Genomic DNA, 14,400 nt, shown 5'->3' with positions numbered 1-14,400 from the left:
CCATGATTAAAACACCACACAACCAGCAAAACCTCACTAACAGAAAGATCCAGCTCACCCTGAAACTGGTTAAGGGATAAACGTTGGTTGGCGCAGAAAGATTCGTCTTCTGCTTTTTGGGATTAGAGTCACAAGAACTTTTATGTTCACCTGAGAGGACAGACATGCCTTTGTTTGGATGTTCCATCAGGATGAAAACACTTGTGACAGTGCAGTGCACACTCAGTACCAGTGCGTGTTCTACTGTTAAATATATTTACATGCTCACGCACTTCTGGTGAGAATATAGGCAACTGATTTGTAACCTAACAAGTGAAGTGTATTTTGTGTAAAATGTTTACCAGAAACACAATTAATAATGATTATATCTTTAATTGTGTGTGTCACATTTACTGATACATCCAAAAAATCATTGATGAAGACATGTTTTACATCACTCTGATGGTAAATGGACAAAGAAGTTAAAATGCAATGAAACACACTATGGCTTTACAATATTCCTTTAATAACTTATAATTAAACAGACACAAAGTAGTATTGCTATAATTTCATGGTGCCAATTTACGTATGTACTTATTAGTCAATAATTTTCCTTTGATAACAGTTTCTATAATTTTCTTTTGTGACCATTTCAGTATCTGAGAGAAAATGTTACATTCTGTACAAACATTGATATTTTTAAAACTGGGTACAAAAATAGTTTCTGAACGCTGTAGGGTGTGTTTTAATACTGTTACCATTGTTTGCTGCTTTGGCACCTTCCTGAATACCTAACCAAGCACAAATACAACATCAATGCTCTTCTAAACACAATAAAGCATAGTTTTGTTCCAGTTTAAAATGAAAGAAAAAGAAACAGCCAAAGCAACAAAGAAAAGGAACTGACTGCCTTCAAAATGGTAAAGTGGTAAATACTGAAGAAAACTCAACTTGGTATCTAATTTAATTGAATAATATATTAGCAGCTGCACTTTTAAGCTTTTTTATAAGTTTTTCTTCTTGTTATTTAAGCCTGAAAGATACTTCTGACTTTATACGTGGAAATAGACATGTTTTTCATAGCATCTGCTCATGTCGGAACGTTTTATTTTTTGGCATCACAGTTAGATTAAACCTTAGCAGATTTCCGCTGTTGGCACAAGGCGACCTAAACGATGTGTTGAAATTTAGTAAACATGAACTCCATCAGTAAATACAGGGTCCAACATTGGATACCTTTTAATTACATATACCTACAAGAGTTACACATATCTTACACAAAACACTTCAATATTTTTCTAATATCCAAGTATCCTGTATGGCAAAAGTATGAAGTACAATGTAAACATAAAGGCCAATTTATACCTGAGAAATATAAAAATATTAAAGGGCTATATAGCTTTTTTTTTGCTTTGTTTTAAAAGATCTCTTAACTTAAGATACATCCTTAATGTATATTTATATACATGTATAGTAGCTGAACAGAATTACATTCTAATTAGATTCTAGGTATTATTGAAATCACATCCTTACTCCAGGTCATTTGAATCATTCTGAATAATTCTATTAATCTTTTCCTACATCTGGCTGTTAATTTAACATCAACATTGCAAAACTGTGTTGGCAACGTTGCTCGTCAGTGTCCATTTCCTCTCAGAACGCTCCGTAGGTATCTCCACGGGGAGGCACAGCGAAGGCTGGATAACCATCGTAAGTTGTATATGTAGCCAAGTCCTGTCCCAAGGCAACAGCTTGTTTCAGCTGTGTAGCTGCAAGAGCAGACGCCGGGCCAGATAAAGCGTATCCTGCAGCATAACATGGGAATGGGAGATCAGTAGATGAAGCCAAGTAGGAGACAGGCATACACAGAGGTCTGCCTGAAAGAAGAGGCAAAGCAATCATTACCTTGAGTGATAGTTACCATTTGAGTTAATACATTCAGCTTCAGGTGCTATCATGCTATTATTCCCATTTTCGTGTGTTTTCTTTGGCCTTTTTGATTATTTGTATCTGAGGATCATCCTTTGCCTCATAAATAAGGAATTGACTTGTTAACTACAACAGTCAACTTCACATTACTTATGCTGGATTAGTGAGTGGCACACACAAAATACTGGAGGATCTCAGCAGGTCAAGCAGCGTCAATAGAAAGGAATAAACAGTTGATGCTTCAAGCTGAGACCCTTCATCAGGAACGGAAAGAAAGGGGGCAGAAGCCAGAAAAGTGAGAGGGGGGAAGGGAGGGAGTACAAGGTGGCAAGTGAGAGGTGAAGCCAGGTGAGGGGGAAAGTAGGTGGGTGAATGAAGTGAGAAGCTGGAAGGTGATAGGTGGAAAATGTAAGCAGTCAAAGAAGGAGGAATCTGATAGGCAAGGTCATGGTTGAAAGGGTAGGAGGAGGGTCTCCAGAGCAACCTGAGGGGCAAGAGAGGAGAAGAGAAGCTAGTTTAAATGGCAACTCCTTATTCTTCTCCATGGGTAATGCCTGACCTGCTGAGTTCTTCTAGTATCTTATCTGTGTTGGTCTGGATTTCCAGCATCTGCAGAATCTCTTGTGCTTATGATTTGTTGGATTACTGATTCTTATGTACAGAATTCTCTTCCAATCTAGGGAAAAAAAACACACGTTTCTGAGCAAGTGCTCCTTGCTGACCCCTCCTTAGCATTCAGGCCAGTAAATCACAGCTATCACTTCTCAATTTGAACCAAAGTGAGATTCACTGCTGGTGAAGGCGACCACAAATCGTAACTAATATCACAGCACTCCTATTGACGTTGATCTGTGTAACATGCTTTAACTGTCTAGATCTACAGGCGACCCTCTCATTATGGAGAATTGTTCTTCTAGAATATGGTCGATTTTTAGTAACACAAAATGCATCGAAAGTGTGTCGAAAAGAGTGAATTAAAAAATATTGTTAATTTAGTTTTCACATAACTTCTGTAAGAATATATTTCTGTTTTGTATGCAAGAATTTCTGATAGTGATTTGTGAATTCTGTGAGGGAAAATTTCACATTTTCTGTGAGGGCTAATGGGAGGAAATCCCTGCAGTCACAGGAAGGGCATGCAAACTCCACACAGGCAGAGTTCAGGACTGAACCCAGGTCAGTGGAGCAGTGAGGCGCCACAACAGGTGGAGTCTCAGTGGCTGACAGGAGTTCCCAACCTTGCTTCATGGTGTTGGTCCATGGCATAAAAAAGGCTGGCAGGCCCTGTGTGTCCACATCCACATTCTAGGCCACTGTTCTTGTGTAAAAGAAACACACAAAAGGTTTGCAAGCAATGCACAACGGATGATAAATAATAATTCTTTACCAACACGCCAACTAACTGAATAGATATTGTTGCTCAAGAAGGTGTCAGTACAGACCTTCACATACCTGTGAAAGCTGCATTTGGTGGCTCAGTGCCCTCTATCTGGAGACCAAGAATCTGAAGTACGTGTTCCGCAGCATAACTTTTGGCTTCTTCCACAGCTGTGCAGAGTTTGGGTGGTGTGAATGGTTGGCTGCAGGAAACAATACATGGTTCATTTTGAAACCTGACTGTTTCAGTTACGCATATACACCATCTAACGCAATCCTCTGCAGTATGTAAACATGGCGTCGAATTGATTCAGTAAATAATATCGAGATTTAACAGTTCAAAGTAATTGTATGCCATACCCCGAATTTACAGCACAGAAACCAGGCTACATCAGTATTTGTTGCTCACATTCCTACTTCAGCTACCTCTGTCCATGTCTCCCTCTACCCCTTTAATAAGTATTCTCAGTCTTAGAGATACAGCTTTGTAACAGGCCCTACCGGCCCAATGAGCCCTTGTCCCCCAATTACATCCATGTGACAATTAACCTACTAGCCCATACATCTTTGGAATGTGGGACGAAATGGGGGCACCTGGGAGAACACAGAAACTCCCTACAGACAGCAAAAGGAATTGAACCCAGATCGCTGCTGCTATGAAGCACTGTGTTAACCACTACGCTACCATGCCAGCCCACTTTCTTCCTCCTATATTGTTCCCCTTTTAGATGGTCCTCCAATTCCCACTCACGACAGCCAGATCCATGTTACAAATGCAATCAGAAAACTGCAGATGCTGGAAGGCAGAAATAAAAACAGCACATGCTGGAAACACTCAGCAAATCAGGCAGCATTTGTGGAAAAAAGGGACAGTTAACTGGGGAAGGGTCCAAGGCCTGGAATGTTTACTGTACATTCTTCCATAGATGCTGCTTGACTTAATGAATGTTTCAAGCATGTTCTATTTGTATTCCACTCTGTGGGTGAAAAAGGCTCCAAAATGGCTTCTAGGTTTGGTCACCTCCATTAGTGGAAACATCTCTCTGTCTACCCTTTACAACACCTTCATAATTTTGTTGCAATCTTGTTAGAACTTCCTAAAGGTTATCTTTAAAGTCTGCTTCTTCCTAAAGCTAAACTTATACAATAGAATCACAGAAGTAGGGTCCTCTAATGCACTATATCAACACTGAACATCAAGTTCTATCTCTATTATATCCAATTTATCAGCACTCGTTCGAAAGTCTTCCATGCATTGGAGATTCATGTACTTGTCTAAATACTTCTTAAGTATTGAGTACCTACCTTCACCACCTCACAGTGCATTCCAGATTGCAAGCACATTAGCGTGAAAACATTCTTACTCAGATTCACTTGAAAACTCTTACTTCACATCTTAAACTTAATCCATCTTACCAGGGGGAGATGTTTTTCACTGTCATAATTCTGTATAACTCCATTGGTTCCCATTCAAATCATCCCTGAGCCCAGGGTACTCTGCTCCAAGGAAAAGAAACCTAGCTTATCCAATTTCTCTTTGGAACAGAAGTGCTTCATTGCAAGCAATATCATAGTGGATCTCCTCTGACTTCTCTCTTAACAAACCCCCTGAGGATGGCTGGGATTCACTCTGCTACTCAGAGTTTTACTATTAAAGTAGCAGCAATGACATGGAATTGGAGGTGAGAAGCCAAAGGTTTCAGTTGTGTTTGTCCTCGTAAGTCATTTGTACACGGTCCTGTAAGATTTGGTTTTTAATTAACTGATCTGAATTTACTACCAAAGGAGAATAATATTTTAACTATCCATCAGACACAAGTGCTTTGTCTCATTGAGGTAATGGAAACAAAATGAAATCTCCATTCTATAACCTTCAAATTCAACACCAGCAGAGATTTACAAAATGCACCCATTTTAAAAATACACAATAGACAAATCTATGGACTTGTGGGGCACCATGGTAACATAGCATTTAGTGAGATACTATTACAGCTCGGGCTGTCAGAATTCGGAGGTCAATTCAAGCGTCTTCTGTAAGAAGTTGGTATGTTTATTTTATCATGAAAGTGTGTGTCTTCACCTGGTGCTCTGGTTTCCTCCCACAGTCTAAAGACATACCGGTTGGGAGATTAAGTGGTCATTGTAAATTGTCCTGTGATTAGGCTAGGGTGAAATTGTTGGGTTGCTGAGTGGTGTGGCTCATTGGGCCAGAAGGGCCTGTTCTGCCCTGTATCTATAAATAAATAAATCAAAGATGAGCCAAAAGGATTCCCTGCTCCATGATGAGATCACACTGAGTGAAACGGTCATCTTTGGAAGGGCGATTGGATTTCCAAAGCTGCTTGGAAATGTTGAACTAACTTTGCAATGGTATTGGAGGTTAAGCAGTGTGGAGATGTATGAAACCACTACTACAATGTGAAGTCAGGTATGACTCAATTGGAAGCTCTCCTACCTTTCAAGTCAAATGGGTTACAGGTTCAAGGGCCACTCCAGATTAGTTCATGCCTGGAAACTCCACACACTATTGAGAGTGCTTCCAGAATGTGAGATCCAACACATAGTTTCAAACGGAGCTCTCTTTGGTATCCTTGCTGATAGAGCTTGTTCTACTAGTATTGCTAAAAAACGAATTGCTATCACATTGCTCTTTGTGACACCTTGCTATGGAAAATCCTGCCTACATCACTTTAAAACCGTTTACATATTCATTCCACATCCATCATTTTTACAGTCAAGGCTGGTAAATTGGACAAGTAGGTGTTATCTATGGAGAAAAACATAAGCTGTAAAAAGATAACACAAGATGAAATGTATAACCTACATGTTTGTGTACTGATTGGCAAGAGCAGGAATGGTAATCTTGTATACAAAGAGTTGTCTTTGGTCTGGTCCAATTGCAGAATGGAGCTGGTAAACAGGCTGTCCCCAGCTATTCTTTTGACAAATATCTTCTAAGACCTGTGTTAAAACACAATTTCATTTTGACCACTTATTAGTTTAATTGAACAAACTTGTAGTTCACGAAAAGTTTTGATATCTTTTGTAGCAACTAGTAATATCTCCTACCTGAGATGGGTGCTTTATTCCTTGTGGTTTTAGGGTCACTGGATTGGTTGGCGTGAGCTCCATTCCAGGCAAGAGGTCATAAAGTTTCTCCTCTTGCCTTTTGTCCATTTTCACGTGGTAACCTGCATAACCACGTCCAATACCCGTATAAGCCAAATAACCTCGTCCTCCTAGCCCTCTAACTCCTGCAGCCCCTACAGGTACATTCATGTAAATTTCTAGGAATGCAAGAAGGCATTAAACTGAATCACCAGAAATCACTTTGATTCTCGTTTTGAAATGAAGAGGCTAGCCTTGATCACCAAGCTTGTTGAAAGATGGCGTTCAGTCACTGATTAATGAGTGTATGAAGCTTAACATTAATTTAAATGAATGGGAAATGGCATGGTTTAAACATTCTTCCGGATCATAAACAATGGGGACAACTAAGTGAATTTAACCATTGGTTACCAAATAGAAATAATGGTGTATGGGCGAGGGGGAAGATCTTGGGGCAAGCCCTTGTGCCACAGATATTTTTGTGAACAGCACATCAATCCCATGTTACAAACCATTGGGAATTTACTTCCAATCAGCTCATCTTTCAAAACGCTCGGTGAAGCCTTTATTTAAAACATGCATGGATTAAGATATGATTCTGCTTTGTCATTTCCATATTGAATGTAAACCACTCAGAAAAACAGAACAGTGCAATTCAAAATATTTTCACCAATTTTGCAATTCCTTGACAGAGACCTGGTTATCATGTTTAATTCCTGAAGAATTAATTCAATTAATATCCATGACATGCTTTTGTAGTACAACCCAAAGAACTATTTGTTTGTTACAGTAAGTATCCCTCATACTTCAGCCAGTTCCTTAATAAGCTACCAGACACACTTAAAACAGATTTACGAAATTAGAAGTCCATTATTTTATCAGAAATCTTTCCCAAAGGTAAATTGTTTCACTTTCTATAGTTTAAATGTCACATAGAAATTCCAAACTAACTAATTTCAAGACAGCATCACGATCAAATGCATCTGTCTATATAAAATTGATAGATTCACAGATTAAAAGAAAACATAAAAATAAAAAGTTTTCTGCACCATTGAAACAGTCTTTGGATATTCCACTCAGCAAAGTTTCTTTTACATTACTAATCAAACTTTGCAGCTTTTCAGTTCCAACATATTTGCTATCCTCATTTTACAAATGCATCTGAAAGGAGGTGCAATAACCTCAGTTTGTAACCAATGCTCAGATAGTTCAGAGAACTACATTGCAAATGAACATTACAATTATGGCACAGTGGCATAGTGGTTAGCACAACACTTTACAGTACCAGCAACCCGGGTTCAATTCCTGCCACTGCCTGTAAGGAGTTTGTACATTCTCCCCGTCACCGTGTGGGTTTCCTCTGGGTGCTCCGGTTTCCTCCCACAAGGTTAATTGATCACTGTAAATTGTCTCGTGATTAGGCACTGGAGGATCGCTGGGAGGTGTGGCTCGAAGGGTCAGAAGGCCCTATTCCACTCTATATCTCAATAAGTAAATAAATAATCTGGGAGAAATTGTGTTTCACTTGTTCTCTGTGATCTGGTTTAATACTGACTCAGTCTCCCAAAACAAACTGTGGCATTAGGAGATTGCAGTCACCCACACACTAAGACTTCTGTCTTAACCAGACCAGGTCAACATACAACAGAAAGTTTTTGGAGATGAAAAGTGGGCTATTTTGAACTGCTCATGTCTTCCACTTAATGTGAAATATGAAGACCTCACTATCACAGAGATGAGCTGGATTCTCATCACTCTCTTGAAGGCATTCCCAAGCTTATACTAGCCCTGATCTTAAAAGAATCTCATACATATCCAGAAATTGTCACTGTACTTTCAATCTTCACCCTTTTCTTCTGCTGATTGTATGACACATGCACACTTACACACCATTCCAATACCTGTTTGTCTTTCAGTGCATTCAGTACTTGAAGATCAAATACTTTATTGCTACCTGTTGTAGAACAGCAGTTTTAATACAGTTCAGTTGATGCATTACATCTTCCAGAACATCTATTGCAATACGAATAAACTGTCACCTTTCTAAAATTAAAGGTCTCTGCAAAGACAGAATGATAAATGTTTGCACAGACCCGATATATTTCTTCCTTTTTTTTGTCAAAAGGCAGAAATACTTCCTCAGGATTGCAAATCAATGCTGGAAACCCGATCACAAATCTTTCTCCTACTTTGTTACATTATCTTAAAACATAAAGGAATTTCTGCAGCCTATTTTGAAAGCTGCTGGAACTTATCAAGGAACCAGACTCTAATATTTAGAATAGGTGCTGTAAAAATGCTTGCGATTGTTACTCTTGTTGGAGGATAGAACTACTGACAGAAAAGCGAGTGGAAAGGTTTACCTCTCACAGAGGGAGTCCGGAACATTCCCCTCCCACCAAGATGTCCTTTATTTGGAAACCGCAGACTGGGAATGGCAGCATAAGCCTGGGGTGCATAGAAAACAGGAGCACCAAGGTAGGCAGCTGCAGGGTCATACACATGCCCTAGAGTGTAGGTATATTCTCCTTGCATCATTGCCCCTCGGCCCCCTGTCCCTCGGGTATAACGCACATAACTGTCCTTATCGACAGGCTTGGCCAGTGTGACCTCAATTGGCGAACCGTCCAATACCTGAAGGGAATGGAAAGAAAACACACGTCAACTTTGCTGCCTTCCAACTTGTTACCAATAGTGTATCTTGCTTATTTGGAATTCCAACTGTACCTTTCCATTCATTGCGTTCATGGCGTTAACTGCATCTTCTCGTGTTACAAAATGAACAAATGCATAATCTCGGATTTTTTTAACTCTTTCTACTGTGCCTGAAATCAAAATATTAGAGCACAGTTCACATAAATTCCAAGCAGCAGCTGAAACAAATTCCTGGTTAGTATTTGTTGGCCTGATCTCATGAACTATAGCCAGCCAATTGTGCTCCAATTTGCAACAGATCGGGGCACAGAACTCAGAAAAACTTTTTTTTATTTCCATCAATAGACAGTAAAGATATTATGAACACGTTACAATGTGCCACATGAAGTAACATTTCCAGATCTTTTGATGGTGATCAATTTAACAATTACAGCCATGAAAATAATTTCAGTCACTAATACAATCATCCAAAAAGGATGGCTAGAGGGTCATCAGCTGGTCCAGAGGGTTAGACCTGCTCAAGTCATGTTGTCAGCAGGACAACTGATATTCAATTCACCTGCCCACCACCAACCATTGGCCCTGACTGATAAAACTGATGACAAAAAAAAATTAAACAAAATCAAAATGGCTAAAAGAATAATGGATGGCTGAGTTAGATACAAAGGTAGTTATGGCTTAGTTATAAAGTTTACATAGTTTAGAATTTATTTGGGCTACTGCTCTCAATTCTGCGTGTGACACCACAGGAAGAGTATATACAGTTTCTGTCAGAATGAGGGTAATGCATAATTACTAGAGGACACTGCAGCTAAAAAAGTTTTGATGACAAGATTAAAAGATAATCAAAGGTTTGATAGAATGGGTCAAGAGAATATATATTTTCTTTGAGGGGTGGGTCCAGAACAAGAGAATGTAACATTAAAATTAGACCAATGCAATTCAGAATTAAGTCATGAGGCACTTTATGCAAATGATAACCAAAACTTGGACCTCTCTTCCCCAAACAGCTGCTGGAGATTAATCAAGTTAAAGTGTGAAGAAAGGTGTTGGCTTTCTGCTGAGGCCATTAAGTTCAGTGGTTGATTAAAATGGTGATCAACAAGGATGAAAGGGCACGGGCTTGAATGAAGGGCTGGATGGTCTACTTCTTGCTCAATTGGTCCTCTAATCAATGAATATCTGTTGCATATAGTGATAGCTGAGTAAAAGCCAGCACCAATATCACCTGCTGATGCTGCATTTGCAAAAATAATATCTTGAAGAAAATGTTCTACAACTCTGAAATCAGACAAATGCTTCCCATTCATACTCTGCTCATGTTGCCATTTCCTGGCCTTACCTGGTTTGATGCTACTAAATTCTTTTTCAATTGCTTCTTCACTGGTTGGAAGCGTAAGATTACGTACATATAAGATTTTGACTGATGACATTGTTTCTTCGTCGACTTCAACCTCTGGCTCAGCCCAATCCACTGCAATTGGATGTCCCCACAACTGAATCCTTCCTAAATTGAACAGGCAGTCTCTGTCAATTGCTAAAGAATACACTGTGTGAAAACCAATGGTGCCAGGCCATGGTGCAGGGCTCTGTTGTTCAATTAATTTTTGGTGATTGGTTTTGTTATTATTGATATACTCATGACTTTTCAGCTTGGAGCACCTTGGTAGAAATGAATACACCCTCCTTAAAGATTTATACATATGAGCAGGGGAATGGGATGAATTGAAAAGCTACCCAAAGACCCACAGGCAGGTTTTAGTGATTCTCCATGGGATGTCAAAACCAGGATGCTTCCCAAGACATGTGAGGATCTCTCTCAGATTTTGCTCATTTCATATGGCCAGAAAGAGAACTCTACTTGAATCTCATGGGCATTTGAGAGGCAAGGCATTTGCATGGTAACACTGCTTCCTTACAGTGCAGTTTCAGGCTCCAGGATCAATAAATTCTTCGGCCTAAACTTAATTATGTGATGTTTCGTCCTACGGCAGCCTTTATTAAATCATACTAAACCAACTGGAATGGGCCTCAGCTGGAACGCGCAGAGTTCTCGCAGGAAAAGCAAGAGTGCAACTTTGCAACCGGCGTAATGCTACCACGGAGCCAGAGTCCATGCTAAATTCCCGCCACTGCATATAAGGAGTTTGTACATTTGTCCGGTGACCTCGTGAATTTCCATTGGCTGCTCCGCTTTCTTCCCACACTCCAAAAAGGTAAAGGCTAATAGGTTAATTGGTCACATGAGTGTGTTGGTTAGCATGAGCTCACTGGACTGAAAGGGCCCGTTACCATGCTGTATCTCTAAATAAAAATAAAAGCTATTAAAACTTTAGCAAATGATTCAAACCATTCAAATAAAGCAAAACAATTTTGATCTCTTCCCTTTCCCTTCTAAATCCTTGTCCTACAGATTCCATTCAAATCAACGGGGATCCAATTGGATGCAAGAGTTTATTGCTGTGAAACTGGCCTCTATCACGCGTGGAGTCCGGTGTTGGAGGCAACTACAAATCCTGCCTTCCCTTTACTGCTGCCCCACAGGTTTAGGGACCCCAGTTCGATTCTACCTCAGGTGTTGTCTCCATTTTTTATTTTATTTAGAGAGACAGCACGGTAACAATTACTCCCATGTGACCAGTTAACCTACTAACCTGTACACCCTTGGAATGTGGGAGGAAACCGGAGCAACTGGCGGAAACCCACGTGGTCATGGGGAGAATGTACAAAATCCTTACAGACAGTGGCAGAACTGAGCCCAGGCCGCTGGTGCTGTAACAGCGTTGTGTTAACTGTGGCACTCCATTCTATGGCCCTGTGGACTTGCTCCCACTTTCCAAATATGCACTAGTTTGCTAATAGGCAATAGGAAATTACCCCTCAATGTAGGTTAATGGCAGAAAGAATCAGTAGTTTGCAGTGCTACAGGAAAATATGGAGAGGGGGAATGAGACAAGTGCAATCACCTGAGGGTCAGTTGGACTCAACAGGCCAAATGGCCTGCTTCTGTCTTGTTTTAAGCATAAGGTAGTGTAATGGGTGACTGGGATTAACCTGAATTTCAATGGGTCTATACTGGTGGTTCCAACCATCAGCACTATTTCTCTCTTTACAGATGCTGCTCAGCTTGCCAAGTATTTCCAGCATTTTCTTTGTATTTCCAATTCCTGGTATTTGAAGTACCTTGTTTTTGGAATAAATCCTCCCTGTCTGCACTGTGATCTGTCCATCAGAACTGCCATTATTTACAAAGAGGAGCTGATTTGATACCGAAGCAAAACTCAAAACTGGATCTAACTTGGCAACGGGCTCACGACTAAAGCTCTGGCTCAGCTGTTTTATGCCTGTCCTTGGCAGATGCAAAATGAGATTCCAATAGAAAGTTTCTCCACTGAAATCATTCCTCCTCACACCAGAAGCATCTGGAAGTCATGCACATTCAAATCCTCTTCTTATTTCACTATCATTGGCCCACTGGAATGATAGTAATAGAACATAGAACTATTCCAGACATATAGATAGAAATATGGAATTGTGGCGACCCACTTTCTGCGCAGATGAACTGGCTCACAAATAGCCAGCGCGCGGGGAGAGACTTTGATAATGCACCTCTGACGTCATTTCCGCCTGGAGAGGGCGGGCACTAGGGATTAAATGCCAGCGCCGCGAAGTTTGAAAAAACTAGTCTCGAAACAACTTACCGACTGCGTGTCGTTATTTCAGCGCTGTGTGTAGCACATCGCGACATTGGTGACCCTGACAGTCCAAACGGGATTTGGATCAAAGATGACCGACTCTTCATTTGTTCACGCAGTTTTGCTAAAACTGCCGACTTTCTGGACGCTGCGACCACACAGTGTCGTTTAGCCAAGCAGAAGCCCAGTTCCAGATTCGGCAGATATCCTCTGATTCTACACGTTACTACCACATGGTGAGCGCCCTTGACCAGGGCCCAGGTTGCGGATTTCATACAGTCGCCCCCGGAAGAAGACAAATATGAAGCATTCAAAGCGCTGCTCATTGGGACCTTTGGCTTCTCACGGCGTGAATGGGGTGCCCGCCTGCTTCAACTAGATGGTTTGGGAGACAGACTGCCGTCAGCATTGATGAACGAGATGCTGGCCCTGGCTGATGGACACAAGCCCTGCCTCATGTTCGAGCAAGCGTTCCTGGAGCAATTGCCCGAGGACATACATCTGCTGCTGGCCGACGCAGATTTCAGCGACTCCCGGAAGGTGGCGGCCCGGGCAGACGTGCTGTGGAAAGCCAAGAGGGAGAGCGTGGCGTCCGTCAGTCAGATTACCAGGCCACGCACCCAACAGCGGTCCAGACCAGGTCCGGCAGGGGGCACACACAACACAGAGGCAGGAGTGAGGAGGACAGTGAACAGTGGTGTTTCTACCACCAGCGGTGGGGCACAGAAGCCCGCTGTTGTCACATGCCCTGCAAGGGCCAGGGCCAGGGCCAGCTGCCGCTAATGACTATGGCAGCTGGCCACCAGGACAGCCTCTTGTACGTCTGGGACAAACAGTCGGGACGCCGCTTCTTGGTCAACACTGGAGCGGAAATCAGCGTCTTGCCCCCAACGGGGTACGACTCCCGCAACAGGAAGCCAGGACCCACCCTGAGGGCCGCAAACAGCAGCACGATACGGACCTACGGCACCCGCACAGTGCAGCTGCAGTTCGGCGCCAGCCGGTTCACGTGGGACTTCACACTGGCCACCATGGCCCAACCACTCCTGGGGGCAGACTTCTTGCGAGCTCACAGCCTGCTTGTCGACTTGCAAGGGAAAAGACATGCCGAGACTTTCCAGACATTCTCCCTGGGTGAAGCCAAGTTGCCGGCCCCACACCTGGACTCCATCATGCTGTCGGACAACGAATTCACCAGAATCCTGGGGGACTTTCCATCGATTCTGGCATCGCAGTTCATGGCAGCCATGCCCAGACATGGGGTACAGAACCACATCCAGGGACCACCCCTCCACGCCCGCGCACGAAGGCTCCCCAGGAAAAGCTCCGCCTGGCGAAGGAGAAGTTCAAGAGGATGGAGGAATTGGGGATCATACGGCGGTCCGACAGCCCATGGGCCTCCCCCCTGCACATGGTGCCCAAAGCAACTGAGGGTTGGAGACCATGCGGCGACTACCGCAGACTGAACGAGGCTACAACTCCAGACCGCTACCCCGTGCCACACATACAGGACTTTGCAGCAAACCTGCACGGGGCAAGAATATTTTTCAAAGTAGACCTCATCCGGGGATACCATCAAATCCCGGTGCACCCTGAAGACATCCCCAAAACAGCACTTATCACCCCGTTCGGCCTGTTTGAGTTCCTCCGAATGCCG

General features: G+C 42.2%; 1 protein-coding gene across 9 annotated transcripts in view; it reads right to left on the bottom strand.

Moving 5' to 3' along the window:
- Nucleotides 1–352: 352 nt before the first annotated feature.
- a1cf (apobec1 complementation factor) overlaps nucleotides 353–14,400 on the bottom strand; it is a 39,412-nt gene continuing 25,364 nt past the window's right edge. For 2 of the 9 annotated variants that reach the window (XM_073027326.1, XM_073027335.1), the window contains exons 6-12: nucleotides 10,391–10,555; nucleotides 9,121–9,218; nucleotides 8,757–9,027; nucleotides 6,355–6,572; nucleotides 6,110–6,246; nucleotides 3,361–3,488; nucleotides 353–1,856 (exon numbers count right to left, since the gene is read on the bottom strand). In XM_073027326.1, the coding sequence (XP_072883427.1) occupies nucleotides 1,633–1,856; nucleotides 3,361–3,488; nucleotides 6,110–6,246; nucleotides 6,355–6,572; nucleotides 8,757–9,027; nucleotides 9,121–9,218; nucleotides 10,391–10,555 (1,241 nt within the window). In that variant the 3' untranslated portion in view covers nucleotides 353–1,632. Of the gene's footprint in view, nucleotides 1,857–2,467; nucleotides 2,585–3,146; nucleotides 3,227–3,350; nucleotides 3,489–6,109; nucleotides 6,247–6,354; nucleotides 6,573–8,756; nucleotides 9,028–9,120; nucleotides 9,219–10,390; nucleotides 10,556–14,400 lie in introns of those variants that run through there. The other 7 variants (XM_073027333.1, XM_073027328.1, XM_073027327.1 and 4 more) reach the window with 7 other exon arrangements.

The sequence above is a fragment of the Hemitrygon akajei genome, chromosome 23 (genome assembly GCF_048418815.1).
Source record: "Hemitrygon akajei chromosome 23, sHemAka1.3, whole genome shotgun sequence".
In the NCBI taxonomy this organism is placed as follows: Eukaryota; Metazoa; Chordata; class Chondrichthyes; order Myliobatiformes; family Dasyatidae; genus Hemitrygon; species Hemitrygon akajei.
This window is presented reverse-complemented; position numbering and strand designations above follow the sequence as displayed.